The sequence below is a fragment of the Megalops cyprinoides genome, chromosome 7 (assembly GCF_013368585.1).
Source record: "Megalops cyprinoides isolate fMegCyp1 chromosome 7, fMegCyp1.pri, whole genome shotgun sequence".
In the NCBI taxonomy this organism is placed as follows: Eukaryota; Metazoa; Chordata; class Actinopteri; order Elopiformes; family Megalopidae; genus Megalops; species Megalops cyprinoides.
In genome coordinates, this window is record NC_050589.1 from 12,279,300 (window position 1) to 12,295,841 (window position 16,542).

Here is a 16,542-nt window from a genome sequence, read left to right on the forward strand (position 1 = left end):
GAGCAGAAACTGAAGACCTAAAGCCAGAATGCACTATCAACACCTTACCCCAAACATGATCTACAATAGCAGTGACACTTTTACAATATCAGTTAACACTTCTCTGTAACTGCTGTTCTGCATCTTATTTGCATAGCCCCGCCCTCCCATGTGCTTCACTCTCAACTTCACAATCTCTGGTATCAGGATTGTTACAATATGATTGGTTGACGGCAGTGTATCACTGATGGCAGTTGATAGCTCCACCCATTTTGGGGCTCATGACACTTCGCACTGCCATCGCCACCTCGGAACACACTGTGGTTGTGTTCCAGGTGAAAGTCTGAAGACTTCTGCAGCCTTAGCATAAAGAGAACAGCATCACCGCTCTCCTGCCCTTAACTTAAGCTTGTAAGAGACTGTCTGACAGCTGCAATATTTGGAACAACACACTGATTTGAAGAGGGCCTCTAGAAAGATGACACTAGTTTAACAGTTCCAGGGTATGAACCACAACAAATACATTTTTGAGACAGGTCTTTTGCTCCCCCTCATTTGGTATGCAAGATGATGTTATCTGAGGGGAAAACTGTAATAAATTAGCTGTCAGCCCCATCCAATATTTTCATCGCTACTCAATTACAGATGTCCTGCATTTAATAATAAATCTGTTTCCCAAGCAAATCATTTCCACCTCTGGGCTTCACTTAATATATAAAAATGGTTTGGGTTTAATTCTCTGCATAGATATAACTCTTATAACTCTTACGTGATTGTACTGATTCACCAGAGGCGTACATTAGACCAAACCACACTGTAGATTTAGAAAGTGAAAGAGTTTCAGTATCACCAGGAGTTCCATAAATAGGTGAAATCTAAATGAAGCTGCTTTTACAGTAAGCTAGTAATTTCAACGCAAGCTTATTTCCTCTGCTTCAACAGTAATCATTATGTGCCATGCAAGCAGACCCCAGAACCAAATAAGTGGCCATAAATATATGTGTCATATACCTGTAAACTTGTTATGCAATAAAGAAAGAAGGAATATGTATTTTGTGTATTTATTGAGGCTATTTACACTGACACCCTGATGCCCCCGTTAGTCACACAGCACAGCGTATGGCAGATCCAATCAAAATCACATCAGGCTTGCCTGGTGTATTAAGGAGAAAAACACAAGCTTTCAACTGACATCTTTTGGTCCCAGCAGCATTACTGCAATGGATGCCAAAAACATCACAGAACTATCAGGTTGTTGAAACGCTAATGTTAAGAGAGATATGTTGATTTAGCTACTTTGCCTGAGAATGAGATTTCCTGAATCTTTCCTTGGTCCTGTCCCCATCATCACTGTTGGTACCTACAGCGTGGCTATTTGACACGGCGACCATTTCCTTAACGGCCGACATACATGGCCACCGCAATTAGTTACTTAAATGTTGAACAGCTTCACGTTTAATTTCATTAAACTCCTAACCAGCTGGCTGCCTCCTTCCGACATAATACACTGCCATTTGAATCATCAGCAGGGCATTGACAAATCTGATCCTCCACAGCTTAACGTGTAGCTGAGAAAAGCACAGTCAGGTGGCCCTCGAGCCACACTGTAAAAGTGATTCATTCTCCTTGCATGAGGCCGGGAGGAAAAGGTTTCATTTAGGGGGCCAGTAAAATAAAAGGGGGATAGACCTGATGGTGGGTTATTGAAGCCATACATCAACAGGGAAACAGACAGGGGGCATAACCACATGAATAAGAGGAAAGCTGGAGACAGCTGAAGACTATAAAGTGAATCATAAATGAATTATACTAATTTAGCGTGCCTAAAAAATGGGGTGAGGGTTCTTAAGTGAGGGTCATACTCAAATGAATATGAATTAACATACACAAAATATACTTATTACGAATGACATTCAAATCCTTAAATCAGAAGCCTCTCTGCACCTCCAAGCCTGACTCAGGGCAGTGACTCAGGCAGTCAGAGAACATGCTTTTTAAACCACTTGTCCAATTGGAAAGACATTGGGTGTCTCAAAAAATTCTTACAATAACATTGTAACTACATGGATGTACTCGATAAAACTGCTAAACAAATAATGCTGTAGTAATAACAACAACGACAATAATAATAATAGTGATGATGAGAGCAAACATGAGTTTAACTTCCCATTGTTGAATTTAAAAATGTACTATTTTCTGACTTTCATAATTCCTGTCCATATGATTGACAGACACACACACAATCACATCTTGCATATGGATGAGTCAGTCACCAAACAAAATTTTGTTAAAAAATCAATTTTTACAAATTTTATTTCAGTTTTAACAATTTTTAATTCATTCTTGTCATTCTTTGGCAATTCTAGATGCGCATCTGTTTGGGCTAACAGCCCAAAATCACAAATCGACATTGAAAATAGGAGATTACCATCATTCACATCAGGTAATTCATACAATAACAAACAGCATAATTTCACATTATTTACTGTCCCCCTGAAAAATTGTCACGTGGGCAGATCTCTTCCAGGTTAAGAACAGCTCTGTTGATGGGAGGGATGGGGCAGGAGTACAAAAAAACGACGCTGCTGCTATAGAGAATGAATAACACGGAGAGTCCTCCGGGAATTCGACACGTCCTCCTGCAATGGCTTTTTAGAACAGAATAAAAGACTGCCTCACACAGGCACAATGGAGAAGCAGTCTCAGCATTGTCCCCAAAGAAGCAGTAGCGACCGCGCAGATCGCCGATAAGGATACGCACGCCCACTTCAGCTCCGAATCTCCCCCAAATCCCGATGCTGCCACCACCTCAAACACAACAGCTCTTTTCAAATCGCCCGTGTCCGGATGGAGAGATTACACAGATAACATATCTTTCCTCCCAAGGGTAACCACAGCCCCCCTGAGAGTCTAGAGAGAGGTGGAAAGAAAGCCTATCCGATATGAGCTGAGCCTGGTACTGTGTAAACAGTGAACAGACTTGCTCTTGCAGACTTTTAACAAAGAGCATGAACGTGAGAGGCAAAGCAGATCCCCCTCTAACTTTACAAGTGGTGCCAGGGAAACTTTCCTCCCAGGGTTCTCAATCAATGAGAAGAGTCAGGAATTTGGATGGATGCAGGTCCGCAAATCAAATTCACTGCAGTTTTCTTATACACACAGTCATACACACACACAGTGTGTGTAGAAGTAGGATGTGGTTACGTGTGAAAAATGGACCCAAACAACCCCTTAATATCGGTAGAGCAAGTTGCTTTTGGGTCCTGTTTATGTATGCATGTGGTAGTGAAGGAGGACTGGAAGGCAAAGACCTAACAATCTTTTCAAGTCCAGTTTTACAGCACTGCTTCCCAACGAAATCAATTCTGTCACTTTGCACAATGGACTCGCGTGGAACGCAAAAGAAGGAAAGCATTTTTCCTCTCTCAAGACGTTAGACAATGATGCTGCACCAGAGCAGCCTTTCACATCACTTTAAGCCCAGTCTGATGTGTCACACGCTCCCGTTTCCCCATTTGGCAGAGCTCGATCAACACTCAGTCCTGCATTATGGGTACCCCAGGCAGCTCCTCTGACCCATAGAGCGCCTGCCCGGCTCCAGATCCCGCACCCTGTATTACAACCACCCAAGCGGATCCCACTGACCTGCAGAGCGCCTGCTCCGCTTCAGCTGTTAATAACTGATAATTACATGTGCTTTGTACATCTGGGGCTCAATTCTGTCCTCCACCAAAATAGCCAAAGAGGATTTTATTCTTGGTCACTTAAGTAGAGGAAACTTTCCACTCTTATTCTCACCTGCATATGAATTTTGGGGGGAATTTTTTCATCCTCTCAATAACTATTTTCATCTGTGTATATCAAGCCTTACTATGTATAACTGTTGAGTGTTCCATGCCAACATCTTTTCCAGTATTAATCATAGTCTGCTCTTTGTGATTTTGTATCCAGAGCATAATTACTTTCCTTTTACACTATACTTGCAATAACTTGCATTGATCCATTGAATTGCACTCTATAACACTGACATTTCTTTTGTTTAAAACACTGCTTCTAATAAAATATGATCGACTGATTGATGGATAGATTGAATATATGATGTATTGGTTATTTGTAATAATAGTTTAAATATGTGCAAACCAATCAACGTTTCACAAAGATACACAAAGATAGTAGTGACATTGCACATACGGTATGCATATCATGTGTTAATTTCACAATATGAACAGGGATGGAAGCCTACAAATGCCATTCATCACAAATCTCTTAATTTTGCTGTTTAAATTGTGTCATAATTTTGTCATTGCATGGTATCATGTTATCATGCAGTCCTGTGTTATATTTACTTTTATGTAGTGCTGTTGTGTTACTAGTCAAATGGTTACTGTTGCATTAAATGTAGCTGTTGTATTATGTACTGTCAGCTGTTACAAAGGTTTACTGTTTAAGGCTTTTGGTCACGCTGGTATCTGCAGACTACCAAAAACTGCTGTTTGCAATGTTTTGTCATTATCTTACTTGGGAGGGTTTTTCAACTATTGGGTTGGTACATTTAAGCTTTACCCAGAGGAATAGCCAGTGAAACACACGTTCAGAGACGTGGGGATGCATGTTTGACACAGTGCGATCCCGCTGGCCACCACAACCAGCCGAGTGGCCAAAATGCATCAGCCTGCTCGACAGCACTGAAAACCTGGGACTCAACTTTGCTTACTGCGGCCAAATGACTCCTGACAGGCAATAGTTCAGCAGAAACAGAGAGGCCTCTCCACGTTGAGCTGATTATCATGAGATACTATCGCTCACCGTTTGAGTCACGCTGCGGCAAGTGACAAAGCTGAAACGCCGGGATGTTTTTGAGCAATGTACCAGAGGATTAAGCATTAATCTTGATGGACTGGCCACACTAACAAAACCAGATCTATTTTAAAAGATTCACCCCAAAGCTGTAGGTGTAGCCAGGTGTAGATGAGGTGTGCTGAAAACAGGGCATTCCAGGTACTGCTGGCTACCTAACACTCAATGTGAGCTGGGTGGGGCTACACACATTTGACACATTTGGCTTAAGCAGGTATGTTTACAGAACCAATGAAGGAGGAAGTAGCCAGGCATGTGGATCTGTGGATCTGGTCTGCCCTGCTGTAAGTGAACAGAAACGGCAAATCACAGGAACAGAGAACTCCTGTAATCTAACAACAGAGACCACACAATGCAGCAGAACATTATTCTCTCTCAAACTGGATCATTTTCCCCACCTAGCTCGAGCAAGCTCGCTGTGGGCAAGTGACCAGTTTTTAGTTTCATCCTGCTAGCTCCTTGCACCGTTTGCTAGTTGTTTGCCACTATTAGACATCCCGATGACTGATGTTCGCTCACAGCTAGCCGCACCTAAAGGCCATGCAAGGAAACGTATGCGGTGCAGCCATCAACCCAGAGGTCAGCAGTTTACATTGGTGTGAATATTACGATGCCCACTGATACCGGTCACTAACCAAGAGAGGACCCTGCTCGCAGTGCATCTGTCTGCTACCAAAACATTCAAATGTACTCCTATTATCAAACTCATCCATATTTACTACATTTACCATAGGGTCCAAAATTATTGGGACACCTGGGCATTTTGTGGTGTGGATGTGTCCATGTGTCCATGTAGCTATTAGTTTTATCACTCAAACCTAATTTATGGTGTGGCGAAAACAGTTACATGTTTCAGCAACTATTAACATTTTCAAAACATCTCTTTATGTAGTTGGCACACGATAGCCCGATGACTACCCTTATTTCCAACATTTTAATAATATGTATGACATTAATTCTGCCAAACAAACTGACAATTCTATGACATTAACTTAATTTTAAAAGGTACCTACATACTTATTGAGTGCAGACAAGTGAACAAAAATGACCATCACTTCAATTAGGCCTGATTGAACGTTGCCCTGCCCCCTAATTGAACACTCATACTGAAGCCTATATAAGCCTAACAAGGTTGGAACATGGTCACAGAAGATGAAGCTGAAATTGACATTGACATAAATATGACTTTCCCAATGTCTGATGGAATATGCAGCAAAAATATTGTGGGTTTTCAGAAAAAAAAAGTGAGTGTCCCAATAATTTTGGACCCCAGTGTATGTCTTTCTGTAGGCACAGAGAGAAAAGTATGTATATCTTTACATCTTCATCTACCAGCACAGAAAGATCTGGAATGGTGTTACTGTTGATATCTGCTGCCACCCTCTGGAGAGCCGATGCAATATTAAACACTTAAAAGTTTAAAGGTAAAGAGTTGTGTCATAATTTAGAATAGAACACACACTCCGAGATATTACTTAATAAATCATTGAGTTTATAGAGTACCAAGCAAATCATTAGCACCCCTGGGCTAGGATGCTACTTAAGTATGATTTTTGCCATTGGCGTTTGGTTACTTTCTCCTACCTGATGGCTGAAGGTAAGTAATGTTGGGCTCAGCTTTGAGGGTACCTGGATGGGAAACCTCCTAGGGAAGTAAGATGCTGTTTAGAGGTGCTGGGCAAGTCTTCCTTTGGATCAAGCAAAAACCCAATGCCCCTGTGCTGTGGCATGCTGCCTGTACCCTCTCATTCAGTCTACAGTCATCTGCACTTGTATTACACCTGGTTACACAATACTTCAATAGAAAATCCTTAACACAATGTAATTACACATTTGGTTTTCCATACAGTAATTACAGTGTAACACATGTAAGTTTCATAGTAGAGTGTACTAAGCCATCGTAACACAATGGAAAAAAAAAACACATTCAAGCATCCATTTTGGATCAAATCAACTCAACAGTTACTGAAATATTGGTGCTTTATGGGGAGTCTTCTACACAATGGCATTACACATTTGTACATAGAAAATACATACTCAATGCAATACATAGCACTCAATACACAACTTCCTCTGGAGTTTACAGAGGATTCTTCCCTCCATCTGAAAAAAGGCTGGGTTTACATGAGGAACCAATTCAATATAACTGCAAAAGTACATGTCCTCCGCTTCAAACGTCGAATAGGCAACTCGTGCTTTTGCAGTTACAAAAAAAGAATCGCAAAAATATTTTAAAAGTAAGAACACCATCTGTTCAAATTCAAAGTGAAAAGAAAGAATTGAACTAAAAGTAAAGTATTCTAACCTTTCAGTCATGTAGTTTTCTTGCTGCAACAACTATGAACGAGTTAACAGCATTATGTTAACTAAATTAACCTTGGCGGCCAGCGTCAGGAGCCAGGTTTGTTGCAGTTTGAGTTTGAGGTGCATATTTATTCAGTCCACAGCCTGGTATGCACCACAGGACGCCATTCTGCTTTCATTTGGCTGCAATATTCTGACAGCAATTAGACAGCCACAGGCCCAATGGCTCATCTTGCCATAAGAATCTGTAGGCAGGGCTGGGAGGTGTGTGGGCGGGGTCAGAGTTATGTAGGTGGGGCTGGGAGATTTCTACTCCACACTGAGGAACTTCCGTTTCTTGGCTGTGCGCATGTAGGCCGAGTTCCGCCATTCCACATCTGCTGTGTTTTCATTCTCCAGGGTGCCGAGCTTGATCATATACACTGGAAGAGAGCACACAGGAACACAGACTCAACAGATTGTTTTCTGTGCAAGGAAACGCAATCATAATGTGACAGTACGAAAAACACTGGAAAAACACAAGCTTAAACAGGTTCAGATAAGCACTGGAATAATTTCTCCAATATTGTTTCTACATCTGCCTTCATGGAAAATGGAATATATTTTGACTGTGGTGACTACATAATCAATAGGATTGTACTTTGAATGCATTTTTACATTAGCTTTCCATTTCTGAAAATTGAAAATATTAATTTCTCAAATTACTTCATCACACTGGCTTACCTAAAACACAGATAAGGCTAAATTATTTTAAAGAGTCTCAATTTTTATTTTATAAAGTAAGTGTCTGGCATTTTCTTACATTTCATTTCAAACCTGGGGCCCACTTCTGTCAGCTCGATGTTCTTATGGTCCGTCTTCTTATATGTGTGATGTCTGGCAAGAGAACGTTATTAGTTTGTGGTTCCTTAAATGAGTTTAATGGACTACCAACCCTAAAGTATGCATTTTTAGTGCCTTTAAAATGGTTTGCATGTGTTCTATGTCTCATATCTGTCCCTGAACTACAAACTAAAACAACACATATCACACATCAGACCGTCTAAGACATTTTGACATCTGACTCTGCAAGCAGCTGTGGGGGGGGGGGGGGGGGGGGGGGAATGAGCGCTATCAGGCTCATTCAGCAATTCTCTTTGATTTCTTCATCCTCCCTGCTTCACATCAGTAGAGGGAAGCTGAGGCTTCATGAACCCCTATATGGGTGGAGCCACAAAGTACTGTCAATCTCTGGTCAATCAAACAACTCATTCACCACAACAGAACACAGTAACTGGCTCTTATCTGTGTCAGACAGCTCCACCCATGTTGGTATTCATAACACTGCCCATTTTACTACCTTAAATGTTTATTTTTATTTTGGAACCTGTAGAGACTTCAGTTCAGGATTCATGTTGAAATTTGAGACATGAAATAGTATATAAATACTGCTATACAGTTAAGAAATATCAAATAAAAAAAATCAGTGGGACAAATCAATCAGGTCTTTCAATGCTTCATCAGTAGTTCTACTGCAGGTGAGAAATAGGCCCAGTTTCAGAAATAATCTAACCTGAAAGAGATGTAGTCCTCCTGATTGGCAAACGTGATTACTCGTCTGCTGTCCTCCTTGGGTACCGGGAACAGATATTTGAGGATGCTGGATACCTTCAACATGATAATTTGTATTTCAGACTCTGACTTAATGTTTTTACTTCAGAACAGAAGATGCAGACATGATCCACACACATTATCTGAACTGCAACATAAATGCATAATCCTATGATGTGTGACATGGATTAGAACACCCGTTTTCAAAGCCTCTCTACAAAAACTGGTTAATTATATCTGCTTGGGAAGCTACAGATATTATATTGCAAGTTAATTCATAATTTCAAAAAAAAAAGAATTAAACTCACTTTGTAGAGAGGAAATCAGTGGCAAAGTTAAGAGAATAAAAGTGTTCCATTCTACCTTACATTCTGTCACCTGATAAGTGCTCTTATGCAGGGCAATTCATAAAGTACAGGTATAAAAGTACAAGAAAAACAGTCAGTTCACAACACGCCAGACCGCATCTGTACATGACAGACCACATGCGACCGCACGTCCTCCGCCCAGCACTGTGGTGCTCCTCACCCTGGCTCCTAGCCTCGAGGTGAAATTGTGGAAGATGAGGTGCGGGAAGGCCTCTGACATGGTCCCGATGTCTGGCACGTCGTGTCGCATCACCACGTTGTAGAGGGTGAAGTACGCCGTGGGGCCGAAGGGCAGGTGACACACCACCAGACCGTCTGAAAAACATGCCGCGTGTCACGCACTGCAAGCCCCGCCCTCCACCGCTGAACCACACTTCCTACGTTCATGCCACGCATGAGAACTTTGACGGGGGAAGGTTTTCGAATATCAGGCTGAAAAGACCGGACTGGCAAAACACCACCAGCTCCCTACACAGAAGTTCTAACAAAATGTGCGTGGCAAAGTATGAGGATGTTCGACAGGACCACAACTTTTTTCACTTGAGTGTTATTATGCATCCCATATTACAAAACCTGCAAAGACACCCAGTCACGCACTGTTTGCGTTGCTGTTTGCCCCTCATGTGCCACAGATGGAATGCCTTACCCGGTTGCCCCCTGGTCTCGTGCAGAATGACCAGGTCAGTGACACTGTTGGCTTTGCAGGCCTGGACCAGTGCATTCACCTCATGGTTTCCCCTGTTCATCCGCTGCGCTCCAGGGAAGATCAGCTTCATCTCCTACCAACAGCAAACAGAAATTTAGCCAAGGAACACATGCACAAGCAATTACCAAGCAATGAGTGCACACGCATTACTGAAACAAAAAAGTAACCCACAGGTTAAAAACATGAAATACCAGCTCATTAGACTTCCCTTTTCAAGGCATCCAAACCAAGGTGAAAAATTTAGATACATTTCTACAGGGAATGTAAAACTATTGGGAAGCAAACTCAACTTTTCGTGACTCAAAAACAAAAAAACAGAATTGCCCAAATGCCCCTTATATTCACTACCCAAAGCAGTAATGTGGAGCAAAACCTTTGCAAACATCTTGAGACGGGAGCTGGGGTCTCTTGATGTCGTCACCATGATTTTGGGGTCCTCCACTCCTGCCCACTTGTACTCATCATCCATGTGGGAACTGACACCTGCCCAAGGAATTCACGTTCAGTTACTGAGGCATACAGCAGTGAACAGCCTGTTTATAGGGTCAGACCTGTTTCAGAGGCCCGATCTTAGGAACTCACCATCTCCCCCTTCATCATCGTACTCCAGCAGTTTCTGCAGCTCCAGTGCTTCCTTACGGATTGTGGTCGGGATCACATGATTCTCTACAAAAGATGATAACACTGGTAAGACTTGCAGTCCTTGGATGCAGACATTTACACACTGAAACTGTGCCAACACATATTAACTTGTGAGCTCTCACGCACAACGTGGGAAAGCTTTGGAACCGTTTGAATACCTCAGCATGAATACCATGTGTTTAACTCATTACGGAGTAATTGTAAATACCACATATAAATCCTAGGTACCTTTCTTCTGTCTCTCTGGTTATGCAAACGGCCAGCTGAGAGGGCCCCAGGGCTTCCCCCCTCTCTCTAAGATTATAGGAAGTTCACTGTGAAATTAGACCCATGTCTAAGCACTCGCTGCATATATTGGTATCCATGTAAGCTTCCTGAGATAACAATTCTGGTGCAAAAGACTGCTGAGAGTACGCTGAGACGTTAGACTCACAAACAAACTGGAAGAAGAGCAAACAAAGTCAAACCTGAAAAACTGATGGAGAGAATGGTCCGCTGATGGACGGAGGTACAGAGACAAGAGAACTAGAGCAAGTAGAAGATATATAGTGTATAGTATAGTGACAGGAAGGCTAACACTCTTGTGTGCGACACTCCTACCGTCTAGAGCAGACTTAAGCTTCTGCTTCTTCTCCTCGATGGTTCGCTGCTTCTCCTCCTGGGCCTTCCTGTACAGATACTCCCTCCTTAACCTGGCCTCTCGTCGCAGCTACACAAAAAACAATAACCAATGTGAATTCACGCAGAATACCAATAACAGCACAATAAATATAACGTTAGATGCTTTTGTGAACATTTAAGGTAACAGTCATTACATACGGTGGTATTTAGGGAAGAACACTGAATCTAAAAACATACTTTTTAAACCCCGCTTTACTTTGACTATGAAATTGTAAAGGGTGGATATCAAGCGCACCAAGGACTGCAGGACATTGAAACATTCCCAGAGCTGTGGGATTTCGGCAGAGATTATCGAAAAACATCTAATATTAAGTCACACCAAAATTACTATTAGACTTCTAGCTATATTCACGGTCAGCCAAATTGACTGACAATATAAAGTCAGACTGAATGTTCGCCATCTATCCAGATTAGCCGTCTTTACAGCACAATGTCCAAATGTGTTATCTATCACTTATTCAGCGCGCTAGCTAAAACACTGCATTAAAGAAGTCACATCTGGCTAGCGAAACAAGTTCATCTCCGCTAGCTAGCTAGGTTCCACAGATCCAAACAGAAACTGCTACTAACTACACAGCCTAGTAGTATTTTAGAGACAATAGCTGGTTTCCTACCTCAGAGTAGGGAGTTTAATTTTGCTAAGGTATGACACCAGTGTCGTGTGCATATTTCATGTTAAACGCTAGTTTGCCAGATATCTGTAATAGGCTATGTCCACAAATGTACGTTCGTTCTACTGTTTTTGCCTATCCTAATAATCAGTATATCAACACTGTGAATTCTACTATGATGGCATTAAAATACGGTTGTGGAAAAAAGCCATTAAAGCACACTTATGAACAGATCAGGCACATGATCTCAATCGACTCACCATCTCCGTTCTGTTTGATTTCTCTCTCACTCACACACGTGTTCCTTTGAGTTCCGGGACGTCCTTCTTCTTCGCTTTAAAGTAATCGGTAGGTTTCCGGCCTATGTGTCGCATTACTGCCATCTGTCGGACAGGCAGTTAGGAATCGGCAGCAAATGCGTTAAATAGTACTGGTTTGAATAGCTTTCAATAATTTCCGAAAAGCAGTTTTCACAAAACACAGTTTTAATTACTATAAACGGTATGACTACAGAGGACTATGTACTCTTCACCAAATTAACAGGCAGCGACATCCTTTTCCGCAAATGAGGAAAATGACGTATCCACCTTTCACCACTGCGTGGTAGCATTAGGCTACATCGTAATCGTCTGTCACCGGCAACTTGTGTTTGCAGTTGTAAGAGTTTCTCGGATAGAGAAGAGAGACATTCCAGAGGTTCTCTCTGTGAAAACGGAAATGGAGAGGAACTGAGTGATCTGATAATAAAGGAAAGGTCAAATTCTAGCTCATTTACAAAATACGTTTCCCTTGGAAATCAATCTCTAATACTAGAGATTGAATGCCAGTGCAAATGAATGAACAGCAGACAGGGACAGCGGACTGTGGACTTTTTTGTGCTTAGCAGGCATCCTGGTCCAGAGCAAAGCACATATACTGCTTACACTTTTACATGTCATACATTCACACAGCTGGATATTAACTTAAGCAAATCAGGTATCATGTGCAAGGGTACAACAGCAGTGCCCCACCTGAGAACTGAACTGGCAGCCTTTGGGTTACAAGGCCTGCTCCTTACCACTACGCCACACTGCTGCCCTGTTCCTTACCACTACGCCACACTGCTGCCCTGCTCCTTACTGCTACACCACAAAGCTGCTCTGTGCCACTGCATGACACTACTGCTCACTAACCCCATACTACACATCTGCCCCTTACCACTACACCACACTGTTGCTCCTTACTACTACACCACATTTCTAAACAGTAAAATATAAGAATAAATGTTGTGCATTGGGGAAAAGAGGGAGTATTCCCTCAAGGAGGGCAGAGGACAATGCCAGATGTCTGACACGACTTAATGTTCCAAAAATATATAGAATGGGTCTGGAAGCTGAGGGACAGTGGTACAGGACTGGTGGGGGAAGATGGGGTTTCAAGCACAGTTACATTACTGCCAAAAATTAGTCATTGAGGTTTGAAAGAAGGGAGATCATTTTTAGATCAAATTACTGTCATCCAAATCACAGGAGTAGACAGTGTGCACAGGCAGCAGGCATGCACAGATCCTGCACCATGTGGAGTTAGTGTAACAATTTCACGTGAATCTGCAATTACTTTCGATCTGAAGGAGATAGATAGCTTTTACAGTGTCGTGGAATCTCACATTCTAGAAAGAATCTTCAGTGATGAGACTGAGTCAGAGTGCATTGAGACAATTCCATGTTTATTCTGGAAGCTCTCAGGGAGTAATGTCATCCAATAGCTCATACAGAGAAGCCAGAGCAATTACAACTTGGATTTGTGTACATCACACTTTTTATGCAGTGATAGGATGTGCAACTGTCAGAATAGACTCATACCTCATTTCTAGGCAGTATTTAGCCAGAAAAGTTATAATGGTGCTATGAAACATTCTGTGCTTAGCAGTTGCTAAAAACATGAAACTCCCTAAACATTCTTATAGACTTCAGCCAGGGGAAAGTATATCTATTGCTGACTAGGCACAGCCTGTGTACTCCTTAGACCTACACAGAGCAGAAACCAATCAAGGCCGTTTGGAGAGACATAACATCCTTAACATTTCAGCAGAGATCACGGAGTGCTTTGTGAAGAATAACACAACTTTGTATGTGTAGGACTTTCATACATACAGGTAGAAACAAAGAGTACAGAATGATCAGGCAGAAGACACTCAGCTGTCACAACAGAAACAGCAGGACGTCATGGGGTTGTATCGGGGGCTGTTTTTATCATTGAGTTTGGAATGGCAAAAACAGTTTGCATGTTTGCATGTAGATTTTTTATTTTTTTTTGAAGTAATATCAAAGAATATAATGATTTTTTTTAAATCGAAATAAAAATTCTCGTGCAGGCATACTGTTCTACGGCACCTCTGCAACAAAAGAATTTAGCGGCATTCTATGAGCCAGTGGAAGTTCACGGATTCTAGTGAACTATTTTGTCGGGCAGCTGCTGTCCAACGTCGTTACTGGCTGAAAATGGATTGGTTCCTGTTGTGGAAATTTACTGTTCCGAAACCTGTACTAAACCCTGCTAAATAAACAAAGTCAGGAAAACGAGGAGGCCTATTTGCAGTTTGGATTTACTTATTAAGTGGTGAGTAGGAAGCGAGACCCAAACGCAGGCGATCTTGGCACAACCTACCCAGGCCCAGCGCTATGGGGGTGCTTAGGGGTACATTGCACCCCCAGTTGTCTCCTTAAATCTCGATGTCTACACAGAATTTATGACTTTTTGTGCATCGCCGTGGATTGCAGTTGCACTCCTTGTATTTTCTCTTGGCGCCGAGCCTGAACCTACCGCTATAATGACGGATGAGTCGACTGTTGCTGCTGAGTTTTGGGGGCGCAGTAACTATCGGCAACTTTCAAGGGGGGCTCCGCTGCAAAATTTTAAAATACTACTGGCCTTCAAGACGTTTTTGCCATTTACTTTTCTGTGCGTTATTTAATGTTATCGTCAGTTATCTTCCATAGAAACGGATCAACGAGATATGTAGGCTACAAGTTAAAGTGTTTTAGGAGGCGAGCAGCTGAAGCGGGTATGAATACATCACATTTTGGTGGCCCTTTAGAGGGAATCTCTGAAGTTTAACCCAAACGCGTTTCCTTTCATTCTGCACAAATTTTCGAAAGAGAAAATTCGCAGAGGTACGGAGTTCGATTTTAAACGTTCCGGTCGCTGTTATATTGTTTTAATAAACGGTGCAAATGTGTCACTGTATAGGTTTCACTTACACTTTCAAATGAACTGAAACAAACGTTTGTTCGAGGAAACCAGTGAAACGAACATGGTTTGAAAGTGACGATTGTCCGTCTTCGCTGCAGTCCCCAGTTAAAAGCCGCACCGGTGTCATTTATGACCAAGATCACAGCATATAGAGAGTGCTAGAGGAAGAAGCCAAATTAAAAACAACAACCGGGTCGTGATCCACAAACCTAATAACCTCTAACGAAGTTAAAACTCTGTCGTATCCATCCTGTTAGCCTAAATACCATCCTTGCACTCGTAAGAGCACCCAATAAGAATGACATCTTATAAAATCTAAAGTTTTTTATCTAGATCACGCTGAGTTTCTTCATTTTATAGAACTCAAACATACTAGAAGTACTGAAGTATTAAGACCATGTACTCTTAGTTTATGTTGTTATCGTGCATTGAAAAGGAAGGGAGAATAGCAAACTAGTGTCATATATTGTTTGATTGACGCAAACATTTTGGAGTACGTTAACTGCTCGCTAATATCAAGTTACGGGCCAGCCATGAAAAAACAGGTATGACAGCTAGCTGACGGGTTGAACATTGAATTATATTACGCAGTGATTACGCAAGTAGTAGCCTATGATAGCATAGTATAGGACCCACTACATATTTTCAAACAACAATGCATTCTGTATTACTTACTTGCAGGACAGCAGCTCCGTCCTTCTGAATATCACTCTGAATTAGTTTCGTAATACTGATCCTGCATGAAAGATTCAGGATAGTGATATCTGTGATGAATACGCAGAGGAAATGCATCAAGCCGTGCAATGCGAGCAGGCAGCATAGCATGGATTATTTTTAACACTATTTAACAAGTTTAACACTATTAGCGGTTTCGGATGCATGCCCAAAATCGGGAGGATTGCGTCCTTTGTTCTTTTGAGTAGTGTAAAATAAATCAAAATTTCTGTAATTTTCCATACTTTCGAGACCTGCGCAGGTACGCTGCAGTCCAGTTGGAGAACCTTTGCCAATATTCTTACATAATATGGCAAACCTTACAAGGCCTAATAGGTGGATGTTCTCTTGAAACCTCAACATCTTTGTAAAAATTTCAAACTGTATATAAACTACATACACAGTCGTTTTAGTGTTAAGCGTGAAGGCCATGTAACGGAGGTAAGCACTGGGTTGACGAGTGATGCACCTGAATGCACAGTTTATGTTGAACATAAAGTGCGTTATGTCATGCTGCTAAATTTCATTAAGTTGGTCAATATCCACCAGCGCCACATGGACAGCCTACCCCTAATTACCCAGTAAATTAAGCTTAACAACAATTAGCTGAATGTTGCCAGAATCAGCTGATTCGGTTTAGTGCTTTCAATTGTGTCAGTTGCAGTGACAAATGTTTTGTGTTCTAGTGGAAAAATACAGAGAAGGAGGTCTTCCAAAAGGTGTTTATGCCATCAGAGAGAAAAAAACGCATGCCTCTTCATATAGGAGTATACAGTATGTTTAAACCACTCATAAAAGATGTCTCTTGTATACCTACAACCATATGCATATTTTCTAAATTGTAACAGATGTTGAACAC

General features: G+C 41.7%; 1 protein-coding gene across 1 annotated transcript; it reads right to left on the reverse strand.

Moving 5' to 3' along the window:
• Positions 1-6,816: 6,816 nt before the first annotated feature.
• Positions 6,817-12,069, reverse strand: imp4 (IMP U3 small nucleolar ribonucleoprotein 4). Its single transcript, XM_036532740.1, has 9 exons — positions 11,999-12,069; positions 11,047-11,155; positions 10,387-10,470; positions 10,178-10,287; positions 9,745-9,877; positions 9,259-9,413; positions 8,693-8,787; positions 7,943-8,016; positions 6,817-7,562 (listed from the first exon to the last, which is right to left on the reverse strand). Exons 1-9 carry the CDS (start codon positions 11,999-12,001, stop codon positions 7,450-7,452), a joined length of 876 nt encoding a protein of 291 aa, XP_036388633.1. The 5' UTR covers positions 12,002-12,069; the 3' UTR covers positions 6,817-7,449.
• Positions 12,070-16,542: the final 4,473 nt, after the last annotated feature.

Excerpts from the sequence above, each read along its gene's own strand:
- imp4 (XM_036532740.1), bottom strand. Across the intron at positions 9,414-9,744 it reads CGAGACCAGGGGGCAACCGG|ACGGTCTGGTGGTGTGTCAC; the intron begins GTAAGGCATTCC and ends CATGTTTTTCAG. Across the intron at positions 7,563-7,942 it reads CCCCAGGTTTGAAATGAAAT|TGTATATGATCAAGCTCGGC; the intron begins GTAAGAAAATGC and ends GCTCTCTTCCAG.